This window comes from Oncorhynchus nerka, linkage group LG10 (genome assembly GCF_034236695.1).
Source record: "Oncorhynchus nerka isolate Pitt River linkage group LG10, Oner_Uvic_2.0, whole genome shotgun sequence".
NCBI lineage: Eukaryota > Metazoa > Chordata > Actinopteri > Salmoniformes > Salmonidae > Oncorhynchus > Oncorhynchus nerka.
Window position 1 is genome coordinate 54,318,177 of NC_088405.1, and position 15,394 is coordinate 54,333,570.

Consider the following 15,394-nt stretch of genomic DNA (forward strand, 5'->3'; position numbering starts at 1 on the left):
GGAAATAAATTCACTGGGGCTGAGTTGCTTGATCCTTTCTTACTGTAGCTTTCAGCTCCTCTGATCGCAGAATCTTTCACACATATATTTAACCTTACAATTGATTCTGGTTCCATCCTCAGGGTCTGGAAAGTAGCCTATATACTCCCTCTTCAAAAAGGTGGTGAGCCGTGAGACTCAACTTAGATCCTTTTTAACTAGGAAATGTATTCTAAATGTACACTAGTCAGGTTTCAGACCAGGTCATAACATCATATCTGCTACTTCTTTGGTTTTCAATCATTTTCTCAATAATTTTTTCTTAATTTAAGATTTTATTTATGATTTTATTTTTTTACAATACAAAACATACACATACAAACGACAACATACAGACACAACATCACCCCAGTCCAGACTCACTTGCTCACACCCCCATCTCCAGCACCCATATTACTCTCCGTCACATGGCCTCAAACTGCACCATTTTGTTTCTCAGTCACCCATGCACTTTCAACATTTAGACAATAAAGCATTTGACCTTTCCATTGTGTTAACGATGGAGGATTGGTTGATTTCCAGTTTTTAAGTATACATTTTTTCCAATTGATTGATGAGAAAAGTATTGTCCAGCCCATCGATATCTCAGTATACCCTCATATTCCATGTCTTGAAATTATGTTCTTATTTGATTGGATAAGAAGAAACACTGTCTGGACAGTTTTATTGACCTGTCTAAAGCCTTAGATACTGTGGAACACTCAGTAATTATTCAGAGGCTTTGACTAATTGGTCTGGACCAGGCTATGTGTAGCTGGTTTGAAAATGATTTAAAAGACAGAACACAGTGTGTACCCACTGGGCACAGACGTCAATTCAACATCAATTCCACGTTGGTTTAATGTAATTTCATTGAAAGGACTTGGAAACAACAATGATTCTTCCAGTGTTTCCACTGAGTTAGGTACATCTGCTTTTAGTTGTTTTGCACCTCATATGGAATAATCTCCAAAACTCCTTAAAGGGGCAATCTGGAGTTGCTACATCCATTTTTGATTTATGGATGAATTATATATAGGCCTACCCATTGATCCTTTAAGAATATAACTTATCAATGCTCCAATGAGCTTAGTTCAACTGTAGTATCAAAACCCAAAATATAAAGTATTTTTTTCTCCAATGCTTGTCAACAAAGTAAATGTAAACAAACAGGCTGGGCAGAGATGCACTTGTTTTTATTTTTCTATTGGTAGGCCTAAAGGTTTTTAGGCAAAATAACCCACATTTAAAACGGAAAGCTCCTTGAACATGCATGGGAATATGACAGGCCTATTGGGTCAAAATCAATTATTGCATATTGTGTAGATAATAGAACAAAAATGAACAAACGTTTAAGAGATCTAATTTTTTGTTTATAAATAGTTTGCTACAACGACACACTTAGTTATTTATCCACCTCAGTCCTTTCTTTTAGGATGTGCACATAATAAGTACACCGTCATGCTTTCGGGATATGTGTCTTTTCAGATTCCACAATGATTCTTTAGTTGTGGACACTACATCACCGCACTCCCTCTCTTGCTCTTGGTCCTCATCTTTCTAAGTCACCTTGATTTTGCACCTGTGTGTTTTATCAGTTTCTTTGAAAATATTTAGTGAACTCCATGACAGTAGCTAAAGCAAGGGGCTATAGCAGCACACAGGATGACTACAAATGCATGATGGGCCGGGCATGCCCTGAGCTAGTGAAGTGAGCACTACTGGAGAGCGGGTGAGAAAGCCAACGCTCCAGCCTTTGGGAATCTTACTCTGTGCTCCAGTCAAATTGGGCACGCTCCACTCCAGCTCTGCCCACATATTATAGTTGGAGGTGACTTATGGTAGAGAAATTAACATTAAATGCTCTTGGACATTCCTGCAGTCAGCATGCCAATTGCATGCTCCCTCAAAACTTGAGACATCTGTGGCATTGGGTTGTCTGACAAAACTACACATTTTAGAGTGGCCTTTTATTGTCCCCATCACAAGGTGCACCTGTGTAATGATCATGCTGTTTAATTAGCTTCTTGATATGCCACACCTGTCAGGTGGATGGATTATCTTGGCAAAGGAGAAATGCTCACTAACAGGGATAAGCTTTTTGTGCATATGTTACATTTCTGTGATATTATATTTCTGCTCATGCGTTTATATTTTTGCTCAGTATAGATAGCCTATGTATAGTATGGGCTCCTGAGTGGCGCAGCAGTCTAAGGCACTGCATCTCAGTGCTAAAGGCGTCACTACAGACCCTGGTTTGATTCCAGGCTGTATCACAACCGGCTGTGATTGGCGAGTCCCATAGGAGGGTGCACAATTATCCCAGCAATGTCTGGGTTAGTGTTTGGCTGGGGTAGGCCGTCATTGTAAAATAATAATTTGTTCTTAACTGACTTAACTGCCTAGTTAAATAAAGGTTAAACATAATAAATAGTGTAATTGTTGTTTATTGATGTGTTCATGCATGTCTCATCTGCGAAAGAGACCGTGGTGTCAGCATCCCTGCTGAAAAAATATATATACATATACAAAATACATTATAACGTCTATTCACGAAGCTGTCTGATGCCTGCTCCCCGACGCTCCGAACGCTGCCTCAAGTGCTCCGCCTCAACGAAAATACGCCTTGGGTGCATACAATGTTCGAAACTTTTGGAACTGACTTTCATATCAGCGAGAAATGCAGGGGTGTATTCATTACGGAAACCATTTACCCTTTAATAACCAAACGGTATAAACGGGGCCAAACGGGGAGGGACCTACTATAGAAATAAGAATATTCGTATTTATAGTATTCTTATTTCTATGGGACCTACCTTATATTTGTCAAATAGAAACTCTCGCTTGCGTTTTCTGTTTGGAGTAAACGGTTTCTGTTCAAAACGTTTTGCAACATAATCGGCATAATGACTACACCGCCAGAACAGTGGTATGTCATTCATATGCGACGGTGAAACGCCCCTACTCTACCTAGAAAATGGACGTCGAGTCGCTTTAGGCATTGCGACGAGGATCACTATATTTTATATAACAGTGCAAGATTACCCCAGACACGCTTTTAATATAACGTTATAGTAATAAGAAACTTATGTTGCTGAATTTTCCAGAACATTTTTATTCATCACTGTCAGTATATTTTATTTCTAGCTAGCATTACGGAGTCAATTGACGTTAGCTTGCCTGCTAACGTAGCTAGCCAGCTAACGATAGTTAATTTTTTCCGCTTTAACTAACGTCAGTGAGCTAGCTAGCTAACTTGTCAATAACTAAGTTGACGCATTGTCATCACTATGATCGTAACAGGTAGGTAGCACTGCTTAAGGCGAGCTACTTCTCTTTCACGTTAGACTAACTAATAGCTAGTTCAAAGAATTTGCTAGCTACTGAAGTTGCGTTATTCTCAGGCGGCGCTAGCTGGTCACCGTAGTAACTACCTAGCTATGGCATCCAGGCGAGGAAATTGTAATAGCGGCGTGGATTCTCCGTTGAGTATCAATAGCACAGCCAGTGGTCCTAATCGTAAACAAAGTATAATTAACACCCCAAACAGATCTGGGACTACTCCTTGTTATGATCGTAAAGTAGGGAAGGCTGAGTATGGGCACCAAGCATGCCAGGGCAACATGACTGTATCCTCACTGAAGACACGTCTAGCCCCGACCATTCAAACCACGTTAACCGCTGCTGTAGATACCCTCTTGGGCGAGGTAGTACTTGTACTCAACGAGACCCAACAAGAGCTGGTTAACAAGGAGCAGGAGAACGAAAGACTCAAAGTGGAATTGAGGACGTTACAGGAATGCCTTAGCAGCGCCCAAAAGTTAATCGACCAGTTGCAAATTCCTTTCCCCGGTGCACAGACCATGGGTCAGTCGGTTTTCGCCCCGTCTCTCACATCTATTGGCTCTATGACCACAGCTATGGACAGGGACCGCCAGAGCAATCGTAATGTAAACGGTGCGGACGGCCGGTGTGTTTCCGGGGTCGACCTAGAGATGGGTGGCTCTCTTAGTGAGTCTCTGCATGGTTATAACTCCAGGGATGACTATAAAATGTGTCAGCTCTCAATCCAATCAGATGGCTCTGTGACCAACCATTCTATGGACTCCTATGCTGCAAACACACCTAACATCTGCTCTGACCCCAGCCGGACAGGTAAATTATTCCTATTTGTCATAAGGCAATCAAATGTTTATATGTTGATATAAAGAGGGAGAATATCATTACCAATTTGTTGTAGCTCATTTGGAATGAATGGAAACATCCAATGTCTATGTGCTTCTGACATCCCTTTCTGTTATTTTGTACTAAACAGATGAGAGGCGGCAGCAGCAGGGGACCCAAGCAGTAGGACCAAGGTTTGAGATCAAAGAAGAGCAAGGGCCTGGTCCAAGTTCAGGTCCAGGGCAGACCTGCAGTAGAGGGGCAGGGCTGAGGAGCTCCGGGGGTGCTGGTGGTGGTGAGCAGACTGCCTCGAATGTGGATGATCTGGGATACATCCATGTGGTGGAGCAGGAGGGGTCAACACGCTCCAGCAGCTACTCTCTCCGCCAACCAAAACCCATGCGGCCACCTGCTGCTACCTTTGGTCCGGCTCAGGGGGGACTGGCAGGACAGAAAGTGGCGTTGAGATCCCCTGGAGCAGTAGGAAGTGACCGCATGTCCCCAGGTAGGGCAGGAGGGACAGCAGGACCATCCACCTCTCCAGGAGACCCAGACGCAGATCGCCCCCACCATTGTCTGGAGTGTGGGAAGACCTTCCGCCTCATCTCCAGCCTGAAGAAGCACATCCGCATCCACACTGGAGAGAAGCCCTACCCATGTGGGGTGTGTGGCCGACGCTTCCGGGAGTCGGGGGCCCTGAAAACCCACCTTCGCATTCACACCGGCGAGAAGCCCTACTCCTGCTCTGATTGCCCTAAAATCTTCCGCCACCTAGACGGCCTGCGCAAGCACCAGCGCACCCACACTGGTGACAAGCCCTACGTGTGTGCCATCTGTGGCAAGCGTCTGAGCCGACTGCAGCATCTGAAGCACCACCAGCGCATCCACACCGGAGAGAAACCCTGCAGCTGCCCCTTCTGCAACCGCACCTTCAAGGAGCCTGCGGCGCTGCGCAAGCATGTCCGCACTCACCGTGAGGAGTCTGGCAACATGGAGGCAGGCGTGGGAGACGACCCGGACCCAGAATCCCTGGACAACATCAACAGCCTCCACCCTGCTGCCCCCTCCCCTCAGATGAGGTTTGATGAGTGGGGAGCCGAAGGGGATGATGTGGACTGTGTGTAGGATGGGCTCATCCTTCTGTCTACTGCCTACAGCATTAGAACGCGACCTTGAAAGAGTCTTCCTATTCCATTACTGTACTGTGTGAGAAAGCCTCCATTCCTTTCCTGAGAAACAGGCTATCTACCTACATCCTTAGTGTTGTCCAGTGACCAGGGTAGCCTATTGTTTTCAGAGACACTTCATTTGCCTGTCTGACCCTCTGCCACATCTATCATTTAGTGCTTTATAATCTTAGAAATGTGAAAGTATTTTATACAATATGAAATGTACCTATGTATCATGTCCCCCTTTCTCTCGTTGCTAATTACCTTCCTATACAACTCCCAACAGCCTACCTAAACTGTGTTCGAATACTCATACTAAACATACTATTTGTGAAATAAATTGAGTATGTATTATGCTTATTGTTATAGGTATGGATATAATTCGTATGCCTAAAGTTCCCAAATGTCGTACTACATTTGCCAAAATATGAAGTATACAAGCTGTGGACACTATTTCCATGCTTATAGGGCCCATAATGCAATTTTTCAGGAAATGGGTGTGGCTTCACAACATTTTCACCTTTATTTAACTATGCAATTCAGTTAAGAACAAATTCTTAATTACAATGACGGCCTAGGAACAGTGGGTTAACTGCTTTGTTCAGGGGCAGAACGACAGATTTTTACCTTGTCAGCTCGGGGATTCGATCTTGCAACATTTCGCAACCGTTACTAGTTCAACACTATCCACTAGGCTTCCTGCCGCCCCAGATTTGAAAAAATTGTGGAAAATATGCAGCCAAGTACAACGAGAGCGGATACAAATTCATTGCTTTAACTTATTATGACAAATGTTAAGAAAATGTTGTCCAATGTAATAAAGTAATGACTTTTCAAATAAGTTACGTTATATTGGCTGACAATTTGTTAGCTACGCTAGCCTTACAAACCGCATAGCATTGCAGCAGTTGCTTGAATATTCCACTATGTTAGCTACCTACCTTATGTTAGTTGGCTAATAATATAGCGAACTTGCCAGTATATTAACATGTTATCTAACTAACTACCCAATGTTTATTGACTTGATTATTCACATCATTGTTAGCATAGCTAAGTGGTAGTCGTTGTGCGTTCTCAATGGACATTATTAATGAAGTCTTAAGATGTCAAGTTAGCAATTTGTTATGCTAGCCAGCAGCAACCTCCGGTAGACAGGAGAAGCGCTAGTATGCTCAACTGAAAGGATACCGTTCGTTTACAGTATACTAAAATGAACTTATAGTATGTAGTGTACAGTATGTAAGTATGGGTATTCGAACACCGCTTTAGTGTACAACAGCCATGTGGCTGCTGGAAATACAAGTCTTTTAAGGTGCTCGTCGTATGTATTTTGAGACGGAATGGAGTTATATGCAACCGGCAGGGAGCCTAGTGGTTAGAGCGTTGGGCCACCGAAAGGTTGCCGGATCAAATCCCTGTGCTGACAAGGTAAAAAGAAAATCTGTCGTTCTGCCCGCTGTTCCCCGGTAGGCCTTCATTGTAAATGAGCATTTGTTCTTAACTGACTTGCCTGGTTAAATAAAATGTTAAAAAACATGCCCCAGTTAACTACTATTAGTGTCATGGTGACGTTAAACTGAGGTTCATCATTGTGACTTTACCATAAACAACTGCAACTTCAGAGAGAGTGGAAAGCCTTACTAGCACCTACCCCACACATACTGATAAACAACTGCATATATGTACCAGCTGGGAAATCCCTCCTCTTTCATGCAACGTGATGGCTGTATCCTACTCTCATGGTCAGAAGTTGCTGCTTATAGTCATGTCATATTGCTGAATGTTCCTTTAACTATTAATGCCACTATGTAATGTAAATATGTAATCACTTGCAGTTGTTCCCAATTCTTTCTGGTATTGATTGGCCCATTCAGATAGAAAAGGGGAACCATCTTTATCTGAAGGGGTGTCTGTCTGATCAGAGCACACTTCTAGTTTCAGCCTTTTAAAGCTGTCAATCTCTTTCCCAGTGTATGATCCTTGTGAACCAGACTTGGTCCATCTGCCATTATGGAAAATGTACATTACCGTTGACAATATTGAAAATATTCTTTCAAATGCAACGCTGGAGTTACATCCAGCATGCGTAGTGGGTTCTCTGGACCCAAGGTAACAGGGTCATGTACCGCATTCAGTGGTTATTTTTGCACGTCGATATTGAACAAATTGTTATATTTTTCTTCCTGCTCAGAATTTGGTAAGAAATGTTAAAGAACATGATTTAGTTATTACTTGTCCTCCTGTGTTTGAAATGTATTGTGACCCATCTGATGCGTAACGTTACTTTTGTCTTAATGTTGCCTATTAAAGGGCCTTTGTTGATATTGTCACCTTTTTAGTCATTGTATGTAATCAATAAGAGAATATGTATTGATCTTGCTGTGAGGGCTTGAGCTTGCAATATACTCTGTTTTCCACAATGTTTATGAGGATTAGTGGTGGAACAACTTCCAAGTCAACAGTGGAGCTCGGGCTCATTAAATGTAAGATGTTCCTGGTTAACAGAGGCAGAGTTGAACTCAGCGTCCCGTGGTCTCTCTGGTGTGGTCAGACGGCCCTGTATTTCTGATCCACTCTCGTTTTCCACACATGCAACCAAAGTGGTGACCCTGCTCCCCTCCCTGACGGATATGACCGGGCCGACACACCCTCACCCACAGACTACTTACAATGACACACACACACAGCCCCTCTTCCCTATGGCTTGATTATATTGATGGTCTCATGCACACACAAAAAAACAGCCACACACTCCCTGCTTTTTCCACAGGGCCCTCGTCATAAACGTCGATGACGTGCTAGTAGACTGGGTCACAGGATATGCCTGGAGAAGCACCATATTTAACATAATCAGGCCCATGGAAAACCAGTAGCGTATAAAGGTTAGATAAATAGAAAATCACAGCCAAACACTTCCATCCCTCCTCAGACTTAGGCTCAGCAGTCCCTCCTTGTTTACCCAGTCCAACTGAAATGCCAGTGCTGACCTCAGTGATGTCTGTAAGCCCACAGCCTCCCCCTTGCCACTGCCCTGTGGTCTTACAGTCTGTCCCGCTGGTACCACTGACCCAGTCTGGTGGTGTTCTGGCATTCACTGCTATCTCACACGGTGGATATGGGTTGTTGTAATGACAGTCACAGTTGCCGTACTACTTGGTCTGTAAGTAATAAATAACCAGTGAGTTTACAAAGGGGGTAATCTATAATACCTGGAATTCCTTTGTCCTCCATGGGACTAAAGACATTAGGCAATGACTTACCCCCCCTCCTTTCTATAGCTGTGACTCAGTCTCGTCATGAGTGGCAGTCAGAAATCAAACCTTTGATAGTCTTCTGTCCACTCTACGTGCAGGTGGCAGCATCCTGATTGTGTTATTGTATCCCTGACTCCATTTCTCATCAGTCTAGTCTGTAAGTACCTCTCCCATTCTAATGTAAAAAGCAGGACTGGGCTCTGAGTTGGGTATTAGTTTAGTTGGGGAGGGAGGCAGTGGACAACAGCTGTCTTTGTCTAGTTTGTGTGTTTGTGGTGTGAGTGAATGTGCTTGAGTAGGTGTGCTACAGCTCGACTGGCTTCTATTTTTGTACGCTTCTGTGAGTGGTTGTTTTATTCGATTGTGAGTTTGCATGTGAGTGTGTTTTGTGCAAGTGTCTGTCTTGGCAGTGGATGTCGCTGTGAGGGAGAGAAGCACAGGGAGAGAAATGTAAGTGCAGCCTGTGAATTCTCTCCAGGCCCATGCAGTCATTTCCTTAGCGACTGAAAGTAAATATTCATACTTTTTGTAGAGGAAGTGATTCAACCCTCTCCCCAACTCTCACTTTCTCTTTCTGGCCCATCACATGAACTCACCGGATGACATTCCTGACCCCAACTGTCCACCTTTGACTGATTGTGAAGGTCAGCTAATGGTGTGGGTGTGTGGTCTGTAAGTGAAGGGAAGAATGTGGTAATGCTCTTTATATTTCACTACTAAATACAGTAACAAGCGATATACTTTGATTGGATAGCTGGACTTGGCGCTGTTACTTTCTCACCTAGTCGTTTTATGGTGGCACATCTATACCAATATTGGTCATTTATTTAATAGTCTAGATTTGAGATTGAGTTTAAATTATGAAAACTAATGATGAATGTTTTTTTGTAAATTGAGTTTTGTCAACGGGCACCTCTTTTCCTCCCACAACTGTAACTGTAAACCATATGATGCTCTACATTCCTCTGACTGGAGAGCTGTTTCGCACAGTTGGCATTCACACTTGATTTGGAGGTGTTTTCCAGAGCGACACGCACAGCTGTGCCATTATCGTGCCTTGGTTAGGGGGTGTTATAACCAAGAAAGAACCAACAACGAAACCACTTTCAGCTTAGCTCCTGCGCTGCCTGGCCTGCTGCCAGCTCTTTCTGGAGAGGATTGGCTTGGCTCCCTCTCCCTCTCTCCTCCCTTCTTTCCCAAACCCAGATACGCACACAGTAACCATCCAAGCAACAGCAGGGAGAAAGGAGAGCGAGAAAGCGGGTAGGGAAATGAGAAAGTTCTCTCGATAACTTTTGGGTCCTGTATTTTAGTTAAAATAAAAATGCCATACATTTTACTGTTCGGAATGAATTATTTTTATATGCGGGGAGACTGAAATTGACTGTTTTCAAGGGAAGGAAGCAGTACACCACTGACGTTTTCTCAGCACTTTTTTCGTTGTATGAGGCACCTTTATAATCAACATTTTGGAATAACTCCGGAAGTTAGTTGGTTGTTTTCAGGGTTCGAGTGAAAGGAATAAAGAGCCCCTTAGTGTTTTGTTCTGAACAGCCTTTAACAGCATTACCTTTTGCCACCGTGAATGTCCCCTCGTCTTTGCGCACGGCGGTGAAGGATGCCAGGATGCCTTCTCTGATCATTTCCCATCTGCTCGTCATCTGGCTGGGTGTCCAGAGGCTGGCCTGGTGCGCAGAGCGCGCATCCACCCGGGAGCGCTTCAAAGTGATCATCGCCCCTCTCATCTGCAAGAGGATTTGTTTGAAAGGCCAATGCCAGGACACTTGTGAGCAGGGCAACAATACGACACTGATAGGCGAGAACGGACAGTCAGCGGATACTCTCACAGGGCCTGGATTCAGAGTGGGTGAGTGGTGATGCGATGATAAACAATAATGTTTTTCTTTTCTTTACAGAAATAAGGGTTATGTTGTTTACCCTGACCTAATTATGCTGTTTAAAAAAATCTAATCCATGAACAATATCAGTCCTTGTAGGGAAGAAAATACACATAGACCAATAGGCCTTAATCATCAGAATCCAAATTACCATTGCATTGCTCAGACATGGCTCATTGGCATATTTCAGATTTTCCCCCTTCTCTAATCTCTTGTCCACATTGTCTGGCTGGCATGAGTTTAGACTTTCTGAACAGTGTCAGATAAAATGTGGTAAACCACGGCTCCTGGGCCTATACCGTTTACATTCTGGAGCCTACACCGGAGTTTACTTAGCCAACTAAACTCAACTCCACGATTTACGACTAGTGTGGGCGGACTGGAGCTCCAACATCACATCAAATGAAAGTTGAGTTTTATCTGCTAGAGTTTACTGTTCCCTCTCACACTGCCCAGTATAAAGCTGCGACCAGCAACCTTTAAGTCAACACACTCTCACAGTGATAACAATTTTACCAGTATTGTGTTTTAAAAGCACCCTTGCCAGTTTACATTTGAATGATCTACTGTGATGGATCACAGGCTAGCAGCAGTTGTCAGACAATAAACACAGTGTACAAAAAAAATAGAAACACCTGCTCTTTCCGTGACATAGACTGACCAGGTTAAAGCTATGAGCCCTTATTGATGTCAGCTGTTAAATATACTTCAATCAGTGTAGATGAAGGGGAGGAGACAGGTTAAATAATATGTTTTAAGCCTTGAGACAATACAGCCCCACAGTGGAGGTTTCATAATACCCATAAAACCTAGCGGTCCAACAGGGAAATGGTTCCAATCGTTTTTCCATCATTCATTTTTCCCATAGGGAATTTTAAAAACACTTAAAATAAGGGTTGTTTTTCGTGTAGGCTTACCCTGGCGTGACGTTTTGATAACCACGTAAATCTCTCGGACAAGGTGACTTTTATCAATATATTTGGCTCTATTTACTCTCAGATTCAGAAATGCTAATTAGCATCAAAGTAGACATCATGCAAGACTACAAATCCCTGCATGTCAGCTCTACCTGGCACCTTTGCTAACAGGTACATTTAAAGAAAGCCATTTTATTAATTAATACATTTAGCTAACATTAGATAGTTCATTCAGAGATTCTTACCTTTGCCTTGATTTGGCAGTCACGTCCATATAATCATGGCTTTTGTAGTTCTTTATGAGCCACATTAGCAGACAATTAGCGTTTCATTTGTTGGGGGTAATTACAGGCGAATATATTGATAAGAGTCACCTTGTCCTAGAGAGATTTACACAGCTGTCAAAACGTCATGCCAGGGTAAGCCTACACAAAACACAGCCCTTATTTAAGTGTTTCTAAAATCCCCTATGGGAAAAATGAATGATTGAAAAACAATTGGAATAATTTCCCTGTTTGATTGTGCCTTTGAATGGGGTATGGTAGTAGGTGCCATGCGCACCGGTTTGAGTGTGACAAGATCCGCAATGCTGCTGGGTTTTTTCACGCTCGACAATTTCCCGTGTGTATCAAGAATGGTCCACCACCCAAAGGACATCCAGTCAACTTGACACAACTGTGGGAAGCATTGGAAGTCAACATGGGCCGGGCATCCCTGTGGAACGCTTCGACACCTTGTAGTCCATGCCCCGAAGAATTGAGGCTGTTCTGGGGGGAACAGGGGTGCAACTCAATATTAGGAAGGTGTTCCTCTTTGTTTTGTACACTCAGTGTATTTAAGGAGGCTGATAACTGCTGCTATCCTGTGATCCATCACAGTAGATCATTAAAATGTAAACTAGCAAGTGTGCTTTTAAAACAATACTGGTAAAAAAAAAGATTTAAAAAAATATTGCCTCTGTTTTGAGAGAGCACTGTAGTGCTCCGTTTTTTCCTTGGTTGTGATGAGTGGATGTCCATTTCTATGTTGATCTGTGTGGAGCCCAGGGTTATTTTAGTGTGATTTGATTTCCCCTCAAACCCCATATTAAGGCAGACTAAGATTTGCTTTAGAATGCGAACAGGACCCCAAAAATAAACTGCAGTAGTAAACGAGGGAACTGATTCAGTCACTGTGAAGAGCTACATTTATGGAAATGCATGCAGGGGCCGTCCTTAAAGTGTCGGCTGTGAGGCTCTGTGGTCAAGGGAGTTTGAGCAACATTCACATTCACTTAGGCCCACACATGTCCTATACATTTACACATATTTTCCCAATGTTTAGATTTTTCTTGAACACCTAATGACTGTAATGCCAGTTTACTGTCATAAGGTTGTCGTACAGATTTTGTTTTGGAACTTCTTGTGAAATGTGAAGTTCCTACACTTTCCCCCCCCCACCAGCCCTTCATCACAGAACTACAGCTTATTACAGAACTACAGCATATTACAGAACTACAGTATATTACAGAACTACAGTATATTACAGAACTACAGTATATTACAGAACTACAGTATATTACAGAACTACAGTATATTACAGAACTACAGTATATTACAGAACTACAGCATATTACAGAACTACAGTATATTACAGAACTACAGCATATTACAGAACTACAGTATATTACAGAACTACAGCATATTACAGAACTACAGTATATTACAGAACTACAGTATATTACAGAACTACAGCATATTACAGAACTACAGTATATTACAGAACTACAGCATATTACAGAACTACAGTATATTACAGAACTACAGCATATTACAGAACTACAGCATATTACAGAACTACAGTATATTACAGAACTACAGCATATTCATAAATGACCTAATGTGTTTTTGTCATAAGAAACTCTCTTCCTCTGCACTGTGAATGAACTTGCTCACCCTTTGATCACAAAACCATCAAAATGGCCCTCCTGACATACTCCAGTTGTAATTACAGTGCAACACAGGACTGTTCATTTTGTGTAATCTGAACATTTGGTCTGGAGAATCAAACTAGCGTACAAACGGCCCTGTGTCTGGTATTGTACGTACTGTAAGCTGCATTTAACCAGGCTTTAGTGCAGTTGTTTGGGTTTGTCTGGCAGGGGCTACAGAGTGCAACTTGAGCCCGTGTCAGCGTTTGGGAAACCAGAAGTGTGTGTGGACTGTGTACTCTATGGGCATGTGGAATTTTCTCTCTAGCATGTTAAAATGGCCGCGGTCAGCGACAGCAATATTAACACTTTTCCGTATATGAGTGGCTGGGACGTCAGCACCACAGCAAGGCTGAGGCTTTAGACTGAGCAGACATGCCAGAACCTTGCCGTGAAGCAGTTCACTTCCAAATGCAGTCATTTTCTGCCTAATGTTTCAAGATTGCCTTTCTTAAAGTCTTCACAAGAGCAATGTTGTTAAAGCTGATATTTTGAGGAAATTCGTAAATAATGCTTGGTGAGCTTCAGGGAAATCTACTGGCTCTCAGCGGGTTTTCCAGGTTGGCCTCACAGCTATTACATAGCTATTGCTATATATTTGTTGTTCAGTTGAAGATTTGGATTAGTATCTACTTGACCAGATTCTGACATGGAAACATAAACAGATATTTTGAAGCAGGATTACATTTTTTTTGTAATCTCTGCTAAATGAGAATTGACACAAACCAGTCAACCGCAACAGTGGTTTATTATATAAATAAGCGACCCTTTTCCATGCTCATTCTGTGCTCATTCTGTGCTCATTCTGTGCTCATTCTGTGCTCATTCTGTGCTCATTCTCTTAATACTTCTACTATGCTACTGTCTGAAGTGTCATGTTCAGGACGTCCCGCGGTTTGGTCACTTCTCCTCTCGTCACCAGGTGACCTGAGGTGAGACTGGACGTGCCTCCTTAAGGGGAGGATTTAGACATAGAATCACAGGGACGTCTTCATTCCGTTCTGTGGATTCTATGTATCTGTCCCTGGTAATGCAGGGCTGGCTACCCCCCTCCACCCCCAGCCCTCTGACAGACAGTGTGGGGAATCCAGCAGGGTTAGAGAGGGATTAGCTACTGCTACTGTTACTGCTACTTTTGCTGTTACTGCTACACTTACTGTTCCAGGGACAAATCAGCTGAAAGACAGCCAGGTCACACAGACTCCTGTCTGCACTGGACGATGGCCTCTGGATTCACATGCTGTAGTATGTGAAAATAAACTAGAATGGGAGAGTTGCCAAATAAACCTAGCTAAATAAACTTAAGCTTGCATTTCTCAGCATTATCTCTTGTCATGCTCAAATTACATATGAAAGACAAATCCTATATTCATATCAGAGATGGCATGTGCTGTATGTTAAGATACTGTTATATGTTTAGTTTCCGGCAGGTTCTACAGATGAAAAGAGTCAGTCGGCAGTTGGTCATTGGATCAGGCAGGCATTGGTCTGTGTTGGGCTCCCGAGTAGCGCAGTGGTCTAATGCACTGCTTCTCAATGCTTGAGGTGTCACTACCAACACCCGGGTTCAAATCCAGGCTGTATCACAACAGGCTGTGATTGGGAGTCCCACAGGGTGGCGCACAATAGGCCCAGTGTTGTCCGAGTTTGGCTGGTGTAGGCCGCCAATGTAAATAAGAATTTGTTGTTAATGGACTTACCTAGTTAAATAACGGTTAAATACATTTAAAAAATACTTTAAAAATGTAATTAAGAAAATAAAAACAATTTTTTTATGTCTCCACATAGTCGTAGAGGTTGAGCTGGGTTGTGCAGGTCAGACTGAAGCAGCACTCTGGATGTATGACTTAAGAGACTGGGAATGGGAATCTTAATAGACATTCCTCCCACCCCCACCGTCCCTGCAGTATTTACCCACGGTAGTTCTGAGCCTGTTCCCCCAGTTTGACTGCACACAGCTCTGTTTGGGTGAGGGACGGAGGACACAGCCTTTCTTCTCCTCAAA

General features: G+C 43.0%; 2 protein-coding genes across 8 annotated transcripts in view; both read left to right on the top strand.

Annotated features, from left to right (window-relative positions):
- Positions 1-2,967: 2,967 nt before the first annotated feature.
- On the top strand, positions 2,968-7,673 carry LOC115135614 (zinc finger protein 316-like). Its single transcript, XM_029670508.2, has 2 exons — positions 2,968-4,173; positions 4,334-7,673. The coding sequence occupies exons 1-2, from the start codon at positions 3,459-3,461 to the stop codon at positions 5,305-5,307; spliced, it is 1,689 nt and encodes a 562-aa protein (XP_029526368.1). The 5' UTR covers positions 2,968-3,458; the 3' UTR covers positions 5,308-7,673.
- Positions 7,674-9,438: 1,765 nt separating this feature from the next.
- The window catches only part of LOC115135596 (latent-transforming growth factor beta-binding protein 3-like), a 39,249-nt gene continuing 33,293 nt past the window's right edge, over positions 9,439-15,394 (top strand). For 4 of the 7 annotated variants that reach the window (XM_029670464.2, XM_029670465.2, XM_029670461.2 and 1 more), the window contains exon 1: positions 9,439-10,472. In XM_029670464.2, the coding sequence (XP_029526324.1) occupies positions 10,232-10,472 (241 nt within the window). In that variant the 5' untranslated portion in view covers positions 9,439-10,231. The remainder of the gene's footprint in view (positions 10,473-15,394) is intronic. The other 3 variants (XM_029670459.2, XM_029670460.2, XM_029670463.2) reach the window with 2 other exon arrangements.